Source organism: Taudactylus pleione, unplaced genomic scaffold (genome assembly GCF_031769625.1).
Source record: "Taudactylus pleione unplaced genomic scaffold, aTauple2 ptg000762l, whole genome shotgun sequence".
In the NCBI taxonomy this organism is placed as follows: domain Eukaryota; kingdom Metazoa; phylum Chordata; class Amphibia; order Anura; family Myobatrachidae; genus Taudactylus; species Taudactylus pleione.
Genome location: NW_028285164.1, coordinates 5,315,054 through 5,340,635, shown reverse-complemented (window position 1 = coordinate 5,340,635; position 25,582 = coordinate 5,315,054). Strand labels below are relative to the sequence as shown.

General features: G+C 44.0%; 1 protein-coding gene across 1 annotated transcript in view; it reads right to left on the bottom strand.

Moving 5' to 3' along the window:
- Positions 1 to 9,032: 9,032 nt before the first annotated feature.
- Positions 9,033 to 25,582, bottom strand: part of LOC148476936 (uncharacterized) — a 346,314-nt gene continuing 329,764 nt past the window's right edge. The window contains exons 20-23 of the mRNA XM_088457528.1: positions 18,779 to 18,908; positions 16,275 to 16,325; positions 12,646 to 12,765; positions 9,033 to 10,491 (exon numbers count right to left, since the gene is read on the bottom strand). Coding sequence (XP_088313654.1) covers positions 10,211 to 10,491; positions 12,646 to 12,765; positions 16,275 to 16,325; positions 18,779 to 18,908 — 582 coding nt within the window. The 3' untranslated portion in view covers positions 9,033 to 10,210. The remainder of the gene's footprint in view (positions 10,492 to 12,645; positions 12,766 to 16,274; positions 16,326 to 18,778; positions 18,909 to 25,582) is intronic.

Genomic DNA, 25,582 nt, shown 5'->3' with positions numbered 1-25,582 from the left:
TATAACTATATATATATATATATATATATATATATATACTCACTTACTACACTGTATGTGGTCACAGATCAGAGGACACTGACTGAATGAAGGACAGAGAGAGAAGATGCATGGATGGGCATCTTCCTCAGCTCCCCTCTACATGAAAAAGAGGGGAACTGAGGAAGAGAAAAGAGGGGGAGAGTAAGAGAAAGAGGGAAATCTGATTGCCCCCTATTTAGTACAATTATTATTAATTTATTATAATTATTAACACTCAGAGGACCTGATTGCCAGACTGTCTGAAGTGTTAATAATTCCAGACCGGTAGCATCTGGAATTTTTACTTTTTTTTTTAACTTTTCAATGTACAAGCTGAACTTCCCCCCCATACCTACTTGCCCCCTTGTCTGTCTCCAGTCCTCACCCACCTCCAGTCCTTTATTGCCTACTAACAAGCTTCCTCACCCGTCTCCCTGCCCACATCCTGTCCTCTCCCACCCACCTTCTCACTGCCTAATACCTGCCTCCAGTCCACTCCCGTCTATCCTCCCCCCTCCTCACTTGCCTTTAGTCGTCTCCTGCCTACCCCCCTGCCTTTTCACCTGCCTCCAGTCAGGGGCGCTGAGAGGGGGGGTGCAGATACTAATTACCCGGGCTTGCTAGTGGGGCCTGGCGGGGTTCCTGAGTCCGCTGCACATGCTGCTGTGTGCTGGGCTGCAGTGGGAGACTGCTCATTGCTGCTGAGCAGTCTCCTATGCCTGTGAGGGGAGCGATCACACTGATCACGCCCCCCACTGGCTATGTGCCGGGCTGGGGGGCTCACAGTACCCTGCTACGCATCGCTGCAAAACATTATTTCCCTTTTTTTATACCTAAAGTGGCGTGGTCACGCCATCCACGATTAGGCCCCACCCCTTCCCCCACAAGGCTCTTGACGCCCTTCCCTCCAGTCCACTCCTGTCTACCCACTCGTCTCCTCACCTGCATCCAGTCCTTGCCCACTTCCAGTCCTCTCCCAGCTACTAGCATGCTTCCTCATCTCTCTCTTCACTCACCTTCTGTCCTCGCCCACCTATGCACCCACCTCCCTGTCTGCATCCACTCCTTGCCCACCTCTTCACCTGTTACTGTAATTCCTTCTGGACAAGTGTCCTCTGCAGCTGCTGCTGGTGCTGGACTGCATAATAAAAACAATCCCCTCCCTGACACTATTTTATTTTATCCATGGCACGTCCCGATAGCCAGAGAGAAATTGGTAAGTTTGAACTCCTGTTTTGGCAGATGTCATACAAGGCATTTTTAATAAACCAGTATATAGGCTGACAATTCAACTGTCCATTCTATGGAGGCTGCTCCTGGCATTACATACAGTTACTATAGTTAGTGTCAGATCTATAACTGAGCAATTATACAGGGACTAGCCAGGCACAGTGCCCAGTGCACCCAGCGCGATATATCCCAGCCTGAAACCATTGAACCCAGCGCGATATATCCCAGCCTGATACCAGTGCACCCAGCGCGATATATCCCAGCCTGATACCAGTGCACCCAGCGTGGTATATCCCAGCCTGATACCAGTGAACCCAGCGTGGTATATCCCGGCCTGATACCAGTGCACCCAGCGTGGTATATCCCAACCTGATACCAGTGTACCCAGCATGGTATATCCCAACCTGATACCAGTGTACCCAGCGTGGTATATCACAGCCTGATACCAGTGCACCCAGCATGGTATATTTCATCCTGATACCAGTGAACCCAGCGTGGTATATCCCAGCCTGATACCAGTGCACCCAGCGTGGTATATATCCCAGCCTGATACCAGTGCATGCAGTGTGTTTTTTTTAATTAAAATCAGATTGCAACAATATTACATAAATATAAATTATAATACATATACTGTATACATATATACATTGCACATTGTTGCATAATAAACAATAATACATAACTTCTTATATCCTCACATGTCACCTCACACCCTACTTTCCTATTAGACCCACACAACAATAACAAAGCACACACCACACCTCCACCCCCCCCCACATACTTCCTCCCCCTCACACTCCTAACCTAGCCCTAAGTAGCGGAAACGTAAGTACAGCCATCTAGATTTATTGAAAACCTTTCCTCAAAATTTTACTCAACACCTTTTCTGTGACAGGACAGAAAGCATTTAAGAATTGACAAGAAATAAGATTTTCGCTACCCAAACAAGGGGGCCTCAGATGGTGCAACAACCGGGACCAACTGACCAGTGCACCCAGCATGGTATACCCCAGCCTGATACCAGTGCACCCAGCATGGTATACCCCAGCCTGACACCTGGTTACAAAGTTACTGCACTGTGTGCATGTGCTAATGTGAAAGTGCCCACAGTAGTAGTGCTCCTTATACAATGCAGTCTGTGGGCATTGTATGAGGGGTACTACTACTGTGGGCATTGTATGAGGGGCACTACTACTGTGGGCATTCTATAAGGGGCACTACTACTGTGGTCATAGTGTAAGGGGCACTACTACTGTGGACATTCTATAAGGGGCACTACTACTGTGGTCATAGTGTAAGGGGCACTACTACTGTGTGCATTGTGTAAGTAGCACTACCAGTATGGGCATTTTATAAGGGGTACTACTACTGTGGGCATTGCATAAGGGGCACTACTACTGTGCAAATTCCATAGGGGACACTACTACTGTGGGCATTGTTTAGGGGGCACTACTACTGTGGGCATTGCATAAGGAGCACTACTACTATGGGCATTGCATGGGGGCACTACTACTGTGGGCATTGTGTAAGGGGCACTGCTACTGTGCAAATTCCATAGGGGACACTACTACTGTGGGCATTGTATAGGGGGCACTACTACTGTGGGCATTGCATAAGGAGCACTACTACTGTGGGCATTGTGTGGGAGCACTACTACTGTGGGCATTGTATAAGGAACACTACTACTGTGGGCATTGCATAGGGGACACTACTACTGTGGGCATTGTATAGGGGACACTACTACTGTGGGCATTGCATAAGGAGCACTACTACTGTGGGCATTGCATAAGGGGCACTACTGTGCAAATTGCATAAGGGAGACTACTACTGTGGCCATTGTATAAGGGGGCACTACTACTGTAGGCATTGCATGGGGGTACTACTACCATGGGCATTGCATAAGGAGCATTACTACTGTGGGCATTGCATAATGAGCACTACTACAGTGGGCTTTGCATAAGAAGCACTACTACAGTAGGCATTATGTAAGGGGCACTACTAATGCAGGCATTGTATAAGGGGCACTACTACTATGGGCATTGTATAGGGGACAATGCTACTGTGGGCAATGTATAGGGGCACTATTGTGTAGCATAATATGTATAAGGGGCAACACTATTGTGTGGAATAATGTGTATAAGGGGCAATACTATTGTGTGGAATAATGTGTATAAGGGGCACTACTATTGTGTGGCTTAATGTGTATAAGGGGCACTACTATTGTGTGGCTTAATGTGTATAAAGGGCACTACTATTGTGTGGCATAATGTGTATAAGGGGCAACACTATTGTGTGGAATAATGTGTATAAAGGGCACTACTATTGTGTAGCATAATGTGTATAAGGGGCACTACTATTGTGTAGCTTAATGTGTATAAGGGGCACTACTATTGTGTGGCTTAATGTGTATAAGGGACACTACTATTGTGTGGCATACTTTGTATAAGGAGCACTACTATTGTGTGGCATACTTTGTATAAGGGGTACTACTATTGTGTGGCTTAATGTGTATAAAGGGCACTACTTTTGTGTGGCTTAATGTGTATAAAGGGCACTACTTTTGTGTGGCATACTTTGTATAAGGGTCACTACTATTGTGTGGCATACTTTGTATAAGGGGCACTACTAGTGTGTGGCATAATGTGTATAAGGGGCATTACAATTGTGTGGCATAATGTGTATTAGAGATGTGCGCCGACCCCCGTGTTTTGGTTTTGGATCTGGATCTCCCCTGGTTTTGGATCTGAATCTGGTTTTGGATTTTTTTCCTTGGTGTTTTGTTTTTGGGTTTTGGATCTGTATTTTTTCCAAAAAATTATATAAACAGCTAAAACCACATAATTTGGGCCTGTTTTTGTTCCTACGGTATTATTAACCTTAATAACAATCATTTTCAGGCATTTCTAGGCATTTTTAACCACCTCACAGCTCACAATACTGATTTCACTATTTTTCACCAATACAGGCCAAAGGCTGCAGCGAGCTGGCTGGCTAAAGTAAGCAACAGAGCAGCGGCACAAACGCACGGCAGTTTAAAAAAATATCAGACATCTATGAAACATTGCCACACAGCAGTGGCAGACAGGATGGCAGTTTAATAAACTATAATAATGTCAGTCGGCAATGCCCCAAATTGTGCAAAATGTAAAGGAAAGAGGTACAAGACGGAATTGTCCCTCTAACCCACTCTTATGTGGGATATTAAAAAGGACATGCACAGTTTAACCAACCAAGCACTTTAGCTACTAGGACTGACACTTTCGTGGCTGAACTCCGTGGTTTGTTTGGACCCCCACAAACATTTTTTGGAAGGACTACCTTCAATTATTAAGGAGGAGGTTGATGATGAGCAGTGGTGTAACTTCATCCCAGGTGCCCAGAGGCAAGATAAATGTTGGTCCCCCCCCGAAACTAAAATGTACCACCACCCTAGCACCTATGCCAGCCCCAGCTGCCACCGCCCCCCTTATGCAGTTCCTTTTATATTATGCCCCCAGTAGTGGTCCCCCTATGCAGTGCCCGCCTATGTAGTGCCCCCAGTAATGGTCCCCCTATGCAGTACCTCCAGTAGTGAGCCCCTGTAGTGAGCCCCCTGTAGTGAGCCCCCTGTAGTGAGCCCCCAGTAATGAGGCCCCCCCCACGCGCGCACACACACACATAAAATAAAAAAATAAAAAAACACTTACCTTTATCCCCGCTCCAGTGCTGCTACCGACCATCCCTGGCATCTGCTCCTCAGCACTATGGGAGTGACGTCATTACGTCACTCCCATAGTGCAATGCGGGACCCGGAAGACGGAGCTCACTCCTGAGTTCCGTCCCCGGCGTCCGCTCCTCGGCACTATGGGAGTGACGTTATGGCATCACTACCATAGTACACTGCGGGACCCGGAAGATGGAGGGAGCTCCGTCCTCCAGCTGCCGCCGGGGTTTTGAATAAGAGCCGGGCGCCCGCTGGTAACACACTCTATGGGCGCCCGGCAAATGGCGGGTACAGGGGGTGTGACCGCACCCTCCGTAGTTACGCCAATAGAGGTGGAGCGCCGATCAGCGGCGCTCCTTCTCCATGCAGCTCCCGGGGACAATGGAGCCAGGTGCCCCCTTCAGGGCTGGTGCCCGGTGGCAAATGACTCCATTGTCTCCGGGAGTTCCGCCACTGATGATGAGGGTTTTGGTGGTGGAGATTGCATGTGCTGGTCCAAACTGCTGGTAGCTGATACTGGACTGCTTGTTATTAATTTACAAATAATAATTTTGTTAAACAAATTGCTTGAACTCGCTGCAAATGACGTAACAGGGAGGAGGTGCCTTGATGGTTAAAGTCCATTCCTCTGCTAACTTTGGCTTTACAAATGGAACAGATGCCTTCACAACTGTTGTCAGAATTTAGATTAAAATAATTCCACACCCAAGACGTTGCTTTTCTGGCTTTCTTTTTATCATTAGCAAGAACTGCTGCCACTGGTGGCTGATTTCCGCAAACCACATCCTTATTATCAACATCCACATTAGCGTCAGATAGGACACAAATTTCCCCCTCATCCTCCTTTTGCACTTTCTCCACACTATTATTCTCATTTTTTATTATTTCACCATCTAATACTAGCACAGCCGTTATGGCATCAGTAATCCACTATGAAACTGGGTGACAGCTGTTATACTTACTTCCTCTATCAAAGGACTGTTTAATAGTCAATTGTTTTTTTAAATTACTTCCGATCACGAATGAGGATGTTGATGATGATGCAGGTGTTGGTGTTGGAGATCGAAGGCGCTTGGATCTCACAGAGAGCGAGCAGGTAGGTGATACAGGACTTGTTACTTTTTGAATTTTGGAACTTGGCACCAAACACTTTGATATTTGATGAATGCGCTCCAAGTGACGTAACAAGGAGGAGGTTCCTAGGTGGTTTAGGTCCCTCCCTCTACTCACTCTTGCATGGAAACGGTCACATATGGCTTGACAACTGTTGTCCAGACCGGGGTGGAAATAATTCCACACGTGGGAAGTAGATTTTTTTGTCTTTTGCCCCGGCATGAAAACAATGGGCTTTGGCTTTTTCAATCCATGGGCAACAGCTGTTGCCATACTTACACAAAGGACATCCTCAGCATCAACATCCTCATCACCAACATCTTCGTCATCAACATCCTCATCATCCTTAGCGCCTTCAACTACCAAAATATCCTTCTCCTCCATGTGCAATTCCACAGCAGCCTCCTCAATGACTACGTCTGCAAGATGTTGACTGCCCTTCCCCACATTTACAGAGGGCACACATATGTTGGAACTTGGAGGATCCTCCAGTACATTAGTATTTAGGTCTGGCTCACATATGGCAACCGCGGACACACTTGCACTCTCCTCTGGGATTTGTGATTTCGATATCTCAGGGCACACAGTTGGTTTTTCCGGAGCTGTTTTAATAACTTTTACATTTTTAATTTGACCACCACCACCACTACTACAAGCAGAAGGGCTATCAGAATCAGCAGTCTTCATAAAAAGAGGCCAAGTTCTTATCCTTTCCTTGCCACTTCGTGTAGTGAATGGCATATTGCCAATTTTTTGTTTATCCTTTCAATTTTTTTTTCTTAACTTCAGTAAAAATACTTTACCATATCGATGGCGTGACTTAAGCCCTGGGGCATGGGCCTTCATAGAGGACGAGGAAGTTGACAGCTTTGCACTGCAGGCGGCAGCTACAACATGTGGGTCTTGGACTTGCACTCCTATCATGTGATAGGCCTCCATATTTTCTGCAGTCTTGAAGCAGTGTCACAAGCACCAATAGTGTAGCCAAGGTGCTGTTACAAAATTCACACACGTGCAGTCGTGCGCACACACAAAAATATTATACAAAAAAAGACAATTGATTTTTATTTTTTTTCAGCTCCAGAACTTGGGCCCAGAGCACCGACTGATCACGACTGGGGTCAGGCAGCACTAGGTTGCAACTTGCGTTGCTGGCTGGATCTTGTGCGGTTAAGCCTAACACTCATGCACCAACGCACACAGACAGTAAAAGATTAAAAAAAAAAAAAAAATTGATTTAAATTTTTTTTATGCTACAGAACTTGGGCCCAGAGCAGCGATTGATCACGACTGGAGTCGGGCAGCACTAGGTTGCAACTTGCATTGCTGGCTGGATACACGCACACACACACACAGACAGTTAAAGTTAAATATAATAAAAAATATATATATTTTTTTTATGCTCCAGAACTTGGGCCCATAGCAGCGATTGATCATGACTGGGCACTAGGTTGCAACTTGCGTTGCTGGCTGGATCTTGTGCGGTTAAGCCTAACACGCACACACAGACACACAGAAAAATATTACACTAAATGACACTTATTTAAATTTTTTTTTACAATATATATATATATATATATATATATATATATATAAAATGTTTTCTTTTTGGGGAGTCCAGAACTTGGGCCCAGATGGACGCAGCACCAGCCCAGATGTATTCTGCACCAGCCCAGATGGACACAGCAGACAGCAGAGCACCAGCCCAGAATGGATCAGCACTCAGCAGCACCAGCCCAGGACACAGCAGACAGCAGAGCACCAGGCCAGGAAACAGGACACAGCACCACTCTCCTAGCCCTACATTACCCACCCTCTCTGTTTAGTCTCCACAGCTGGAGTGAAATGGCGTCCCCCGCGTGGTCCCCATATACTACATTGATCATAGAGACGTAAGCTCGCGAACAGTGAGATTTCCGACTCTATGGTTTTGCCTCTGTTTCGAGATCCAAGTCAGGCGGGAAACTCAGAGCCTGCTTGGATCCGACTCGGATCTGCAAAATTCGGGTGGGTTTGGATCTCTGAGAACCGAACCCGCTCATCCTTACTTATAAGTGACCTTACTGTACCCCACTTATATGTGACCTTACTGTACCCCACTTATATGTGACCTTCCTTGTGTTACCACTCCAACAACAAAGGCCACAGGTGATAGAGTCCAAGTTATTATTTTTTAATACAGTTGTCTTTGGAATTAAATAAATGTCATTTTTTTTAAATACCATTGTACATATATTGTGCACACACATTGTGTAACTACTTTCAGATGAATTGCAAAATTCTGTGGTGCAATTGTATTTAGGTGCAGATAAAAAATCACCCCCTTACTTGCAGCAGTATCAAAGAAATAAAAAAATATATTTTCAGTATCTTATACAGCATCAGACTTTGTTGTTATCAAGCTGAACGGGTGACTACTATTCTTGCAAACACTGACTACACCGTGACCAAAGTCTCTCAGTGCTAAATGTAATAAGCAGGGGAAAGTGGAACATTTTCTGAGATCAATGTTGCGTTATAAAAATCCCTGCATTAAATCATGCTATGAAATCACAGAAAAATCACTACTTTTCCAAAATCAGAGCCTATTACATCCCTCCATGGAGGAAAAGCAGACAGCACCCCCTGCAGGCTGTGAGTTGATATTTTGCTCAATAAGGGCTCTATTTACTACAATCCGCATATTGAATGCGGATTGTAGTGTGATATTACCGAGTGAATTCGCATTGCGAATTCAGGCAATATCACAGGGATTTACTATAAATCCCTTGCAAGGACAGAGCTTGTGATAAAGCTCTGTCCCTGCGGATCCCATCCGCACTCTAGTCGCGGTATTTTCGGAAAAAATACCTCGACTAAGAGCCCGCGCATGCGCTGACCCACCGTCGCTGCTACCCCCCACCGACGCTAAACCCCACCCCCCGCGATCGCGGACCCCCACGACCCCCCCTCCCTTCATTACACTTACCTGCATCCTCCAGGCCTCCGGTGATCTTCTCCGGGCTTCCCGATCAGGTGATCTCCCATACTGCACTGGGACCCGATCACCTGATGAATGGGCCCCAGTGCACTGTGGGAGACCAGCTGACCGGAGAGGAGCCATCACCGGAGGCCCGATCACCGGTCCCTGGATTCAGGTAAGTAAAAAAAAAATGTTTCAATTTTTTTTTTCTTTTTTTTACAGCAGTCAGCTTGCAGTCTGTTTAGACCACACAGCTCATTACTGGTACCGGCTCCCGCCTCTGCTCTCCCCGTTAGAGCAGAGTGGGAGCCCGGTAACCGGGGGAGACCCTGGATAACACCACCTCCAGGTGGCGTTATTATCACAGGGCTTCCCACGGTATTTTTTTACAATTTATTTTTAGTAACTCTGGTCGGATCACATTTCCCATTACAATTATGGGGAATGTGATCTGCTTTACTAAAAATAAGTGATACTAGGGGTTGGAATAGAATTTTACTAATTCTACTCCAATTGCCCTGTAATAACTACAGGTGAAACTAAAATAATGTGAAAAGGGTGTGAAAACACTCTTTTTCACTTTATTTTAGTAAAAATAATGTTAATAAATAGAGCCATAAAGATTTTCATCTACAAGAGTCTAAGGGGTAAATGTACTAAAGTGAGAGTTTTTAGAAGTGAGTTTTAAAAGTGATGTTGCCCATAGCAACCAATCAGATTCTGCTTAACATTTAACTAGCACCTTCTAGAAGATAATAGCTAGAATTATAGCTATGGGCAACATCTCTTTTAAAACTCACTTCTAAAAACTATCACTTTAGTAAATTTACCCCTAAAGGTAATTCTGAGATGTTCCCAGCTTCTCAATATAATATCCGCGCACTTGTCAGGTTTGCTGTAATATTCCTTCTCAAGTATAATATATTAGTTCATTTATCACTGATTTGGTTGAAGAGTTTTAAGGTTAGGCTGGTGTGCAGCATGTGGTGTAAGCTGAGGATCACATATAACAATCTGACTACAAGAGATTGACTTCAGTAGCTGGTGTCACTATGTTGTATGTAAATTTAAAATAACTGGTAAAAAGATAGTAAAAATCCTGATTATCAATTGCTTCTAATCTCACCCACAAACCAACAGTCATCTAGTGCCTACAGTAAGTATAATAGTTCAAGATGGTTTCAGTGGAACGGCTGTTTGAGCTTTCTGATTAGAGGCCCATTGGTGTCCTCTAGAATGTTGTAGAATGTGATTTTGTCACCGTCACCCCAAGACCTGATAAAGTCATAGAGAGCTCTCATCTTCTCCTGGGAGGTCAGGTTGCTGCGCACAAAGTCGTATTGTTCATCTGTCAGAAGCTCCTGACTCTTGAGACCATCTAGGACTGGCTCCACCAGGTACACCCCACGGATCAGGACTTTTTGATGTTTATCCACAAATGAAGCTTTAGACGGAGAATTACCTGTAATTATATAAACACATATATTGCACATTTATTATATAAGCCCATATATTACATATATTGTCTAATCTTCCTTCTGGATTTATTTAATGTTTGCACTAATGTTTTAGTTATGTGCCCATTCATTATTGCAATTAACCAATAGATATAAAAAAAAAAACCCCTTATAATTCTAATTGAAATAACCACACAGACAACAAGTGCTTGGATTAAAGGGTCACAGCTTTTATTCATCATGACCGCATTATTTTTCTGAGAGGTGGCAAAGAAGACGCTACAGGACCAGTTCCAGCCAAATTAAATATACATAAGGTGAGGGACAACTACAACGCCCCTCCTGAAGATGCAACTGCGCTACGAAGCACCCACCTCCCCTTGCTCGGGCACAGACTGAGCACCCCCACAAAGAAGCACCTAGGCCCCCCTGCATGAGTAGGACACCTGGCCTTACTTCGAAGGGACAAGTGCCCCACAGTGACCTCTTGAATCACATGTGGCCGCTGACCTGCAGCGCTTTCCCGCCACAGCTAGGTTACCCGAAAACCAAGCCTGCCACCACAAAAGAAAAAACAATCCAAACTACTCTGGAAAGGAAAACATCTTCATAATAAAAATTCCCAAACCAAAATTAGATAAATGATCCCCATCAGTCCTGTACAATTGGGCTATCTTACGACTGTGCCCCCAGAGCTCTTGAAAAAAATGGGACACAGCGATATTGATTTCTTTCTGGCTTTATCCAGTTCGGCATGGTACCTGGACCCTCGCTAATCCAAACGTGGCAACATCTCAGATCATGCCAGCCACGCGGCTGGACACCTTTTTCTCAATACAGCGATATACACCATGAATTTCAAGATCGAGTCAATACCTTTCACCTGCCCAACCTCATTTTCACCAAGATGAATCACTAACTAGTCTTGGCACCCCCAGTTCTGCTCTGGAAATAAAAAGTACTTTAAGTTAAGATGAGCACCCAAAACCTCTAACAACTAACCATCTACCCTATGTAACAAAGTTACCTTCCTAGCTAGGGGGTGTTTCTCCACCCAATAAACATAGGAGTGGCCCACAAACCACACTGTTCTGGCTGAAACATCTTGAGATGTAACAAAAAATAAACCATAAGTCAGAAACTGCACCCAGAACCACTACAGGAACAGGAGAAACCCTAGCCACTATAAGGGAAGGACAAAACAGAACCCAAGTGAAGGAGAAAACGTAAAAAAACCTCCCGTGGATCATGATATGAGCCAATTGTGATAGAAGGCCCCCTTGGAGGAAAAATTTAAAATCCCTTCACACCCTCAATTTTTGAATACCGATCATTCAAAAACTGGCGGGTTAACAACGTTTCTGGGTTATCGCGGAAGCGCAACACTAAGGCTTATTGCAGCGAATGTATGCCATGTATGCCACTGACTTTCATCTACCAACCCTCTGAATGTCAGAAGCTATCCTAAAAAATGCTTGCCATGATCTTCATACTTTAAAACAAACAGCACTTAAAAACTGCTGTGAATTAAAACTGGGTAAGCGGGTAAAAAATCTGCATGAACTCACCAATGGCTGCTACCTTGCGGCCTCAAAGTAGAATAAACAGAGCAAAGTTTAAATGGCATATTGCTCTATTAGACTGGACCCTCAGCTTACACCACTGCAATTAATTTTACATAAACCGTCATGAAGATGTTTCATGCAAGCAAACCCACCCGTTGATGCTGACCCTTATGGCAGACACAAGCTCGTTCACTTGAAAAGCCCCAAAAATGCAAATGAAAGCTACTTTAACTAGTTGGCCTTCATAACCAGAGAAGGCAATGCTGTGTATTGCAGAAGACAGATCTTCTAAAAACTTGATCTACCAGTTTCCTGGAATCTGGCCTGGCATATGAGTCCTTAGCCCAGTCCTTAATGGCCTTGGCAAGGACAAATGATTTTGTGGGATTACAAAAACTATTCAATTTGGAAAAGAAGATATACCTGCCAAGGCTCTCCACATTAATAAAAATGGGCTAAAAACAATTCCCATCCCAACAATAAGCTTAGCCAATTTACCCACCCTATACGCAGCACCAGAGGAAGAGCCAGTGCTGCTACTAGAAGAAGAAGATACAGATGACAACAGTTCATCAATTAAGAGCACATACTCACCAACCCCAGATGGACCAGGCTCGTCGTAGTCTAAAACTTGAATTAATCCTGCTGCAGCAAGACACCTGGTCCCCGCACCACCTTCCAGTGCTCCCACCATTAATTCTGACCCACTTGAACCTGAAACAATAATTGGGTTAGCAATATCAGGCAATAACAGTGCAGGTAAAGGCAGGGCCGGAGGCTGGGGAGAGGCAGGTGGGGGTGGATTCACTGGCAGCGAGGACAAAGGGGAGGGGGTAACAAAATAGCTTGGGAAACCTGGGGAGTTGACAAAATGGCCTGTGAAAAAGGAGGGGTGCTCATTAGTGGTGCAGTATAAGGCTGCCACCAAGCCGAGGGCTGTCAGAAAAAATTGGGGAAAGGAAGGGTCAATGGTGAAGCAGTAGGGGAAATGGAGGGGGCAGCAGAGGGTCTATAGGAAAAGTTAATCCTGACTGTCTAGAGGGAGGACAGACAGCAAACTAATAAGGAAAAGTAGGGTCAATGTGCGCTAAAGGATGGGCTGCCATGAGACTGTATGGGCTGCACATTAGCATTAGTTGGAGGCATAACTAGGGGAGACAAAGGGGGGAAATTTGATTATAAACCACCCCGGATACTCACAGGCAGGCATGGGTGAACCACTGAGAATAAACTGGCCCTGAAACAGCCTGACCCCCCCCAAACCACACTACATATAGGGGAGCTAATATTCTGACTGTGTTCACCGTGAGCAGCTACCGGTACAGGCTGGACGGCTGCCAAAACCACCCCAGTTGCTGAAGCAGGAGCTGTGTCACCAGACACATCAACTTGCTCAGCCTTACAGGGAGGCACACAATATAGGCATACATGTGATATAAGAGAGAAAGGGAGAGAAGAGAAGGAGGGGGGGAGGGGAATATAAAAGCAATGGAAAAAAGGGGGGGGGGGTGGAAAAGGTGACAGTGAAAATTTGGATTAAGAAACTAGGAAACAAAAAAGGGAATGCAGAAAGAAAAAAGTGGTGACAGGAACATTGGAGATAGATAAAAGCAAAAGAGAAGGAATTTTTATGAGGAAACAAAGTAAAAACAGTACAAATATTTCTGAAGAGCGCTCAGGTGAGTATTCAGCCTTCCAAACTGAAAAAGGTGGTGACTGCTGAAGTACCCCCAATTTATAAACCCAGCTAAACCACGCCTACCAACATTCCTATAAGCTAAAAACCACCAATAGCAAAAAAACTAAGAATATAAATCTACCTAGTAAAAGGGGATCATAATCTACTGCCAATCACAAAAATTCAGGATTCTAATCTAGTCTCAAGCCTAAACAGCCCTCTCCTACTTTAATGTGTATAACATATCCAGATCTGTATATCAAAGCATCACATTGTTTTTTCTATTGTGTGTTTATTTGTTTATTAATCTACTGCAAATTTAAATCCATAATTTATCTGAAATTAAACTGTTATTAAACTTTTAGAGTAGGAGCACCTAAGGGAATGTCAGACGAGGAACAATGTAGGAGCATCTATAATACACATAGAGCATGAGCACCTAATGGAATGTCAGATCAGTCACTAGCCAGGAGCATCTATAAAACACATAGAGCATGAGCACCTAAGGGAATGTCAGACTAGTCACAAGTCAGGAGCATCTATAAAACACATAGAGCATGAGAACCTAATGGAATCTCAGATCAGTCACAAGCCAGGAACATGTATAATACACATAGAGCATGAGCACCAAAGGGAATGTCAGATCAGACACAAGCCAGGAGCATCTATAATACACATAGAGCATGAGCACCTAATGGAATGTCAGATCAGTCACAAGTCAGGAGCATCTATAAAACACATAGAGCATGAGCACATAATGGAATGTCAGATCAGTCACAAGCCAGGAGCATCTATAATACACATAGAGCATGAGCACATAATGGAATGTCAGATCAGTAACAAGCCAGGAGCATCTATAATACACATAGAGCATGAGCACCTAATGGAATCTCGGATCAGTCACAAGCCAGGAGCATCTATAATACACATAGAGCATGAGCACATAATGGAATGTCAGATCAGGCACAAGCCAGGAGCATCTATAATACACATAGACCATGAGCACATAATGGAATGTCAGATCAGGCACAAGCCAGGAGCATCTATAATACACATAGAGCATGCGCACATAATGGAATGTCAGATCAGGCACAAGCCAGGAGCATCTATAATACACATAGAGCATGAGCACCTAAGGTAATGTCAGATCAGGCACAAGCCAGGAGCATCTATAATACACATAGACCATGAGCACCTAATGGAATGTCAGACCAGGGACAAGCCAGGAGCATCTATAATACACATAGAGCATGATCACATAATGTAATGTCAGACCAGGGACAAGCCAGGAGCATCTATAATACACATAGACCATGAGCACCTAATGGAATGTCAGACCAGGGACAAGCCAGGAGCATCTATAATACACATAGACCATGAGCACCTAATGGAATGTCAGACCAGGGACAAGCCAGGAGCATCTATAATACACATAGAGCATGAGCACATAATGGAATGTCAGACCAAGGACAAGCCAGGAGCATCTATAATACACATAGACCATGAGCACCTAATGGAATGTCAGACCAGGGACAAGCCAGGAGCATCTATAATACACATAGAGCATGAGCACATAATGGAATGTCAGACCAGGGACAAGCCAGGAGCATCTATAATACACATAGAGCATGAGCACATAATGGAATGTCAGACCAGGGACAAGCCAGGAGCATCTATAATACACATAGAGCATTAGCACATAATGGAATGTCAGATCAGTCACAAGTCAGGAACATCTATAATACACATAGAGCATGAGCACATAATGGAATGTCAGATCAGTCACAAGCCAGGAGCATCTATAAAACACATAGAGCATGAGCACCTAATGGAATGTCAGATCAGTCACAAGTCAGGAGCATCTATAATACACATAGACCATGAGCACATAATGGAATGTCAGATCGGGCACAAGCCAGGAGCATCTATAAAACACACGGGGCCTTATTTGGAGTTATAAGCTATTGGCACTGTAGCTGAGATCCGGTATGCATCTGTTTTGCAACAATATCCAAATGTCGCCGTCACCGGGATATGTGTCCAGCAGCGTATTTGCAAATCTAAGCATTTGAATAAAAAGATGCAGCATTGGTGACAGATCATTCGATGTTAGCCGTCCTAAGCAACTCTATGGTCCCGCAGAATGGCCATGGGAACATAGATGCCGGAGCCATATTTACGGGATGGCAGATGCAGGATGTAACACCCCCCCAAAACGGTCATGACACACCTGCGTTTTTAGCCGACACTCCCAGGTACCACCCCCTAATTCTCCCTGACGGCCAATCACACTGTGAATAAATGCTCGCTGTGAGCGTCTACTATAATGTACCTTGTCACATGGGCAGTGCGCTCAGATATATGCGCAGATGGATGATAAATTGCAAATACATCGGCAGAGCGTGTATCTCTAGGTCAGGCCCATAGAGCACAAGCACCTAAGTCACAAACTGTAATAACTGGGAACCTGGTCTCTTTAGTGGAAACATGAAGAACATTGAGCTGCTAAGAAAGGAGCCGTATTATAATATAACAGGTTACATACCTATTGGCTGATTAGGCTGACCTATCTGCCGCGTCCGCTCTCGTATATCTTCTAGAAGATAAATTTTTTTAGAAAAAGTAAATATCACAGGACAATTACTACAAAATTACTTTTGTGACATTTGACCAAGATATGTAGGGGGTAAATATACTAAAGTGAGAGTTTTTAGAAGTGAGTTTTAGAAGAGATGTTGCCCATATCTTTCCCATATCAACCAATCAGATTCTAGCTATTATCTTCTAGAAGGTGCTAGTTAAATGTTAAGTAGAATCTGATTGATTGCTATGGGCAACATCTCTTCTAAAACTCACTTCTAAAAACTCTCACTTTAGTAAATTTACTGCGTAATGTTCTAATCAGAGACAATATTGCCTTTGTGGCTTTGTTGGGGCTCTGATACCCTTCAAAGTACAGTACTACCGGCACCAGAAATATATATTAGCATTTAACACACTTTAATATAACTTCTCTTTATAAGTCCAATAAAATAAATGGTGAAAAAGCACAAAGAAACAAATAGTGAATTACTATAAAGACAGTGTATCCTAAATCTACTCAGTAGATTATAGTGTCATAGTAAAGTTATAGGGGCTGATTCTGAGTCGCACGCTGCTGTGACCACTTTATCGTCCTTTGTCGTAGTCCCGATTATGACTTTATGTAGATGCTGGTATAAGCCCTTCCCTGGTGTACAGGCCTGCATACAAATGTGCAAGGACTGAGACGCCCACTTTGTGCATCTTTAGATTCAGCAATCACGCCACCCACGGTCGCACCATGAAAACCTGCACTGGTCCCGTGGTAGAATTGTATCTGTTAGAATTGCTCTGTGGTAGAATTGCTCTGTGAATTGTATGGCGGTCACTTGAGTGATTTGTGTATTGTATGGTGGTCACTGATGCTCTCAGTATTGTATTTCGGTCACTGTGATGCTCTCAGGATTATATGCCAGACACTGTTGTACTCACTATTATATGCTGCACTCTGTATCTGTGCCATTCTGTATAAAGTGCTGTACTCTGTGGCAGTCACTGCTAAGCTCTGTGAAATATGTGACGGTCACTGCTATGTTTTCTGTATTGTAAGACTGGCACTAGTCTGCTCTGTGTTGGGTGAGGTAGTGTAGATCAGGTAGTTTTGCTTTCCATTGAGTCCTGAGACTAAGGAAGGGGGGAGGGGTCTGCTGAGCTGAGTATTTGCTCCAGGTAACATTAAGCATAGATTTACCCCTTCCCCAATGCAACAGCAATCCCTTCAAGTGGTTCCACTCTTATGTGATGATAAAACAAAGCAACAAGAAAAAATGGCTAAAGCGCTATATTATAACTATACCATATTAACAAAAAACTAGATGTATTATAATTTATCAAGGCAGCTGCAAAGTCACTAAAGGGCTGGCAATGTCCCAACTATTGGATATCAAGAAAGAATTAATTGTACACAACTCGATCTTGTATGCATAAATGAAAAAGTTTTAATCATAAAACACTTATGGTATACTAAAATAGTATTTAATGCTCTTTATAGATGACTAAATCTCATTAACATCTAACAATATAAAACTCATATTAGTACATAAATTACTTCAATGACATATATAGCACCACTGATATAAATCGGCTAAAATAACCACTTATTAAAAAGCATATATAATCATTCGACACCTGTGTGGAAATTCTCCTAGAACTAAGGGCCTGATTCAGAGCCGGACGCTCTGACAGAGCGCTCGCTCTGAATCAGGGCCATCCTTCTTGTTTTTCAGAGCGGCCTCCTGGCCACTTGCATAGCTGTGGGTGACCACCCACAGCTATAGCGAGAGGCCAGGAAGATGGTCGCGATGGTCAAGACCATCGCGACCATCGGGCTTGCGACGAGACCCTTGCAGTAGGGTCTCGTTGCCACAAGCCCTGGAGTGCTTTTGGCTCTATCAGAGCCAAAAACACTCCCACTGACATCACTAGTGATGTCAGTGGGGCCAGCCCCAGATGGTAGGCGTTCCCATGGGAACGCCTCTATCTGGGCAGCCACGCCCCCAGCCCGCCCACCAAAGGGGGCGTGCTGTCACTCAACATCGACAGCACGCCCCCTTTGGTACGAGACCCGGAGCAACGCTATCCAGTTCTCGCGTATGCGCCCGACGGAGCCACCTCCGTCATCCGCATGCGCACTGGGCCACCATCGACCCGCTTGCGAGCGCATAGCACTCACGAGCGGGTCTGAATCAGGCTCAAAGTCCTGTGTTTAGAACAGTTTTCGTATCCAAGCAGATATATAAATAGTCATGTAATAATGATTTTAATCTTTTTCCACAACCGATGTCAAAAAGTATCCGTTAATATGCTGGATTATCAAATTTAGGAGCCCAAATCCACACTGTGAATACTGCAGTGTCAAAATAGTTGGCACACACATGTATCAATCACTCCTTAATTGTAAGGAGAATTAATCCGGTATAGAATACAAAGTGCATAAAACAGAGCAGCCAATACTCGTTTAATTAATACCTTTTGTCAGCTGCGCCTCCCATACAGCTGGTTCACTGTCCTCTTCTGATACATATAGATTAATGTCTGTATCATTTGCTTTCAGGTTGATCTCTGTGTATTGATGCGGCTCAGATTGAAACTTCAGGGTCTAAGATTTGAAATCAAATGTTAAAATGGATTAATCAGATCACAAGGTGTAATTCAGGTTATTCAGCATCTTCTACATCTATATAAATATGTATCATATTATTTAAAGGGAAAACACTGGGTGATGTTGCTTGTTTTATATAAAACCATATAATAGGATTGTTTAATAAGAGCAGAATGATCCTGTGCTCTGAGCACACAAGGGCAGGCCCACACTTAGGACCTCATTCAGAGTCGGTCGTTGCGGCCGCACGGTCGATCGGGAAAAGGGGCCGGATATGCAAATGATTCCCTCGCAAGTTGCGTCCCTAAGTTCGGATCGGTAGCTGGCCGACCAAGGGGAGGAAGCGGCCAGAAGACAAAAAATACGCCCCCTTCTCGTACGCATTACACGTCAACTCCGGGCATATAAGGATTAATCGAGACCATCGGTAACCATCGGAACTGGCCGTAGAGCTTAAGGTTGACCATACCCTCTCTTAAGCTCTACGATCAGGTCAGTGTACAAACCTCCCATGTCACGTGTGCCATGACACTACTTTGTTAATTATGCACTCCCATAAAACGCCGTTCGTATAATTAGGCACGCCTGCATTCGGATCTCCACTCCCCCATTTTCAAGCACCTTCCCCTGTTACCACCCACAAACGCCTCAATCTGTCACTCAAACTACCGACCTGGCTGTGTTCAAGGAGAGAGAAATTTCTGATCGTAGCAGCAAGTTTGCGCACGCGCATTGCGAACTTTACGCATGTGCAGTTCAGCGAACATCGGTGGCGTACGACCGTGCGGCCGCGACGACCGACTCTGAATGAGGTCCTTAATCTTCCCATTATGGGGACTGAATTAAAAAAGAAGTGTGTGTACAGTACATGTTCCATAGTGGTTTAGATATGCACAGGCCCATTCTGCCTCCATTTATGTAATTGGTCAGGCGCTGTGTCTGCGCCGTCAAACTCAAATTACCAGATGGCGGCATCAATTATGGCACTTAGTAGCATAATGTTAGGGCAAGGTGCGTGACACTTCGGAGTATAGTACAGCTACAGCCATGAGGGCTAGAATTCTTGGCTGGATGCGGCCGTATAACAGCTTTGTGAGCTGGGGAAACATTTGGCTTGTTGGGCCTAAAGGCCGTAGATGATGAAGCGACCTTTGGGCCGTGCCGCAGCATTGAGGGCTGGTATAACTTGGCTGGATGCAGCCCGTGGGCTGTAGAATGTGAAGTGGCCTTTAGGCCATGTAGTAGCCTTGAGGGCTGGTATAACTTGGCTGGATGCAGCCCATGGGCTGTTAAATATGAAGCGGCCTCTGGCCCGTGCAGCAGCCTTGGGAGCTGGTATAACTTGGCCAGATGCAGCCCGTGGGCTGTTGAATATGAAGCAGCCACTGGGCTGTGTGGCAGCCTTGAGGGCCAGAGCAACTTGGCTAGATGCGGCAGAAGCTGGAAATAATAGAAGCAAAGTCACTGGTGTAGGAGCGCGGGACTACGCACTGATGTTGCTGTAGTGCGGCCTGTGTCATCTGGATGACACAAATGGCAGGTAGATAGTATGCAGGACTGTGCTGCCTGGATGACACAAATGGCAGGTAGATAGTATGCATGACTGTGCTGCCTGGATGACACAAAGGACAGGTAGATAGTATGCAGGACTGTGCTGCCTGGATGACACAAAGGGCAGGTAGATAGTATGCAGGACTGTGCTGCCTGGATGACACAAATGGCAGGTAGATAGTATGCAGGACTGTGCTGCCTGGATGACACAAATGGCAGGTAGATAGTATGCAGGACTGTGCTGCCTGGATGACACAAATGGCAGGTAGATAGTATGCAGGACTGTGCTGCCTGGATGACACAAAGGGCAGGAAGATAGTATGCAGGACTGTGCTGCCTGGATGACACAAAGGGCAGGTAGATAGTAAGCAGGACTGTGCTGCCTGGATGACACAAACGGCAGAACAATATACTATAGGAGGCAGGAATACTGGAGCTCAACTGGAAGACAGGAGACAAAGCCAGAACCGGAAATACAAAAACTCTATCACCAGCATGGAGTGAAGGGCTGGCTGTAATTTAACAGATACAAGGTCCAATAAGAGGGAGCCCTGCAAGCCTTCCTAATGACAGACCAGTGTGCAGCTGAGAGTTATAAACACACCAGCATGTGTACAGTTGCAGTGGTATGGCAGAGATATGTACCCAGCAGCATGTGTACAGGTGAGGTGGTATGGCAGTGTTATGTGTACAGCAGCATGTGTACAGGTGCGGTGGTATGGCAGTGTTATGTATACACCAGCATGTGTACAGGTGCGGTGGTATGGCAGAGTTATGTATACACCAGCATGTGTACAGGTGAGGTGGTATGGCAGTGTTATGTATACACCAGCATGTGTACAGGTGAGGTGGTATGGCAGTGTTACTGTATGTATACACCAGTATGTGTACAGATGCGGTGGTATGGCAGAGTTATATACACACCAGTGTATGTACAGGTGCGGTGGTATGGCAGAGTTATGTATATACCAGCATGTGTTCAGGTGAGGTGGTATGGCAGAGTTATTTACACAGCAGTGTATGTACAGGTGTGGTGGTATGGCAGTGTTATGTATACACCAGCATGTGTACAGGTGAGGTGGTATGGCAGTGTTATGTATACACCAACATGTGTACAGGTGAGGTGGTATGGCAGTGTTACTGTATGTATACACCAGCATCTGTACAGGTGCGGTGGTATGGCAGAGTTATATACACACCAGTGTATGTACAGGTGCGGTGATATGGCAGAGTTATGTATACACCAGCATGTGTACAGTTGCAGTGGTATGGCAGAGTTATGTACCCAGCAGCATGTGTACAGGTGCGCTGGTATGGAAGAGTTATATACACACCAGTGTATGTACAGGTGCGGTGGTATGGCAGAGTTATGTATACACCAGCATGTGTACAGTTGCAGTGGTATGGCAGAGTTATGTACCCAGCAGCATGTGTACAGGTGCGGTGGTATGGCAGAGTTATATACACACCAGTGTATGTACAGGTGCGGTGGTATGGCAGAGTTATGTATACACCAGCATGTGTTCAGGTGCGGTGGTATGGCAGAGTTATATACACACCAGTGTATGTACAGGTGCGGTGGTATGGCAGTGTTATGTATACACCAGCATGTGTACAGGTGAGGTGGTATGGCAGTGTTATGTATACACCAGAATGTGTACAGGTGAGGTGGTATGGCAATGTTACTGCATGTATACACCAGCATCTGTACAGGTGCGGTGGTAAGGCAGAGTTATATACACACCAGTGTATGTACAGGTGCGGTGGTATGGCAGAGTTATGTATACACCAGCATGTGTACAGGTGCAGTGGTATGGCAGTGTTATGTATACACTGTACAGGTGAGGTGGTATGGTAGAGTTATGTATACACCAGCATGTGTACAGGTGAGGTGGTATGGTAGAGTTATGTACACAGCAGCATGTGTACAAGTGAGGTAGTATGGCAGAGTTACTGTATGTATACACCAGCATGTGTACAGGTGTAGTAGTATGGCAGAGTTATGAAGACACCAGCATGTGTACAGGTGCAGCAATCGGCTTGCCTTGAAAAAGCTTGTTGTCAGCGAAATCCACATCGGCATGCCCGCGCTGTGTGCCCTCACTTTAATATAACCTAATATGTTGTAATTCTAACGAGTAATATAATATGATGATATAGATTATGTAGTAAATGTCCTAGTTACAAGGACAGAGATATATACATTTCTGAGTCATCCCAATCTTAATGTGGCAACACTGTTACAGCGTCTGTATCCTTGTTGTGAAATAGGTTATGTGGTAAACGTCCTAGTTACAAGGACAGAGATACTTTAACTTCCAAGCCATATTATAAACCTAAATGTGGCAACACTGTTGCAGCGTGTGTCTCCCTAGAGCATTTATTTAATAAACATAAAAAGATAATAATAGATATTATAGGGAAAGACATCTAAATAAGAAATAATAACCATGAATGAAGAGTGATCTCAGACTGCAAGTGGTGTAGATAATCAATTTATATACTGTTTAAGGTCACATTAATTAGACGATATATAGAGAATTTGGGATAACATATATACCCAGGAATATTTACTACACTTTCTTACCATTCTGGAGACTCAGAATCGAATACTAAATATCTGAATATATAAGGTGATGAAATAATCACAAAAGACACACAGCGGAGAAAACCTTAATTATGTTTAATACTCATTTTAAAACACATTCTCAGTACATATCTTTCTATCACTACTCTCTTTAATATTTCTTGTTTTTACCATTATTTCACTGAATGAAGTGCCAGCAATAAGGGACATCTTTTTAGAGTATACCCAATAAACATTAAGTTTTAACATTTATGACAATAATCAATCATTTCTGTGCACCGCCTACAAGACAAAACTTTTCTTTTCTTGCTTCCAGGACATAGGTACCGCCATCTTGTCTATAATCAGCTGACCGCTGTCTGGCCAATGCCTGTTCGGATTCCTTGCATATGATTGATAACTGTGGATAATCAGTAGCCGGGGGGCCCTATGAAAGTTCCTCCCTGACTGTCTATAATTGCAGGAACAAGTTACATCTAGCTGCTGTGTATTCTCCAGTGCAAGCCTGTACGCTGAGCACTATCCTGTGTCTCCTGTGCATTATATGCTTCCAACACCTGTCTGTCCTGCTGCATTCCAGGCCAGAACTTCTGTGATTTCTCCAAGCACTAGTCAGTACTGCTAAATGCGATCCTGTGACTTCTGTGCATTATCTGCTTCCAAGTACCGTACCTTATAACAAGACTGGAATAATCCCGCACTAGTTAAATAGCAGTGGTAAAGAAACAAGATCCTATCTCACTATGGGCTGAATTCAATTAGCCCCTAAAAGTTCCGTTTTGCGAAAAGTTTTCTCCGATTTGCGTTTCGCCTATTTTAAAGTATCATATAATTTTATTAATTCCCTTAGTGTTTATTCAAAAACTATTTGTTGTGATGCTACCACCACTCTATAAATATAAATACAGTAACAGAAAATAAAAGTGTTTAATGCTGTGCATTATTAGGATCCTATTTCATATATCTCATATTGTAATAATGACTAAAGTTAAAATACAATAAATCTTTATTAGTATACCTTAAAATAATATGTTCAGGATATGAAGGCAAATAGTTTAAAATGATAGAGTAGATATGTGAAAAGAATATGAAACGTGTTTTAAAATAGAATCATGCTCTATATATTCAGGTGTCTGGCTGATATCAGATATAAATGAATTGCTCTGGCAGTAAATTTGTTTTTAATTATTACTGTTATCAGCCAAACATGTAACACTGAGCTGTGTACGCAGACCCACCGCAGAGTGACTGACAGGAAGAGCCCATTTGGGGGTGGTGACGGGGAAGGTGGTCGGTGAAATGCAGGCGTGCCAGTGCGTTTGAACCCCGTTGTAGGGGCGTGCATAAATTACCCACTGCAATGCCCTACGCAGCCTCAGACATCATAGCGTGCGCTGAAGTAAGCAATTCCTGAGTAAGGTCTGACCTGCATTAACTCTGCGTGAGGCTGCGATGGTACCGATGTGTTTGCAGTCTTGCTATACATTACGGATGTGCGTGTAAGGTACAGCGGGCGTCCTTATGTAGTGCTGCGGCAGCATTGTGGTCGCTATGGATTAGCATAATATTGCAGTAAAACTGCGTGCATTCGCAATATTGCGCACTGTAGTGAATCAGGTCCACTGACTGATGTGATGCGGTAGAAATGATGCCCCTTCCTCCTATTGCAATTATGTTGCATTGGAGTAAAAAAATTCAGAGCAGCTGCTGGTATGTTACGATTGTATATTAATCTGATACAATGTAGTCTTCACACAATTCTCTAGCTATCCCTCAGTAGTGACATTCAGCAATCAGGGGCCGAATTCAATTAGCAGCGAAAAGTGCGGTTTGGAGAAAAATTTTTTCCGATTTGCATTTTTCGCCTGTTTTTTACTTTTCTTCGTATTCAATTCCAGGACATTTTCGCCAACGCGAAAACTTTGCATAGCAAAATAGGCGAAAAAGTTTCTCCACATATAGGCAGGTGAAATGGAAGTGCACAATCGCTATTTTGGGGTGCAAATGTGGGAATTTGATCCAGAACGCTTTGGACCCCCCCTAATGACTGATCAGTCAAAATAAACTTTTTTAAAAAAAAATTAATAACACTCCAAAAATTACAAGTCATTTTTCGGCGAAAATGTAAAAAGTGTTGGAAAATGGGAAAAAAGTGGGGGGCCTGGTACTTTGGGGGGCTGTACGGATGAGACAGGTGTTTTTGAGATTTCAGGAGGCTGCAGCTGGTGTATTTTTATGTTTTTTTTTTATCTCCATTTTAGAGACATCAAAATATACTAGTACCCATTTTCATGTACCCCAATTTTAACTACGGTACTTATTTTTATGAAAAAACATTGCTTTATATCATTTTTCCACACTTATGCAAATGTGCATATAACAGCCCTTTGCCTCAAAATAAGTTCCCTAAATAAGTTTACTAGGCTACTAATACTATTCTATATCGATTCCCAGGGTCACTGAAGCTTTTTATGGGGTACAGACTGATCCCCCTCCCCCCCAAAAAAATGTCCTTTTCGCTAGTTTCGCTTTG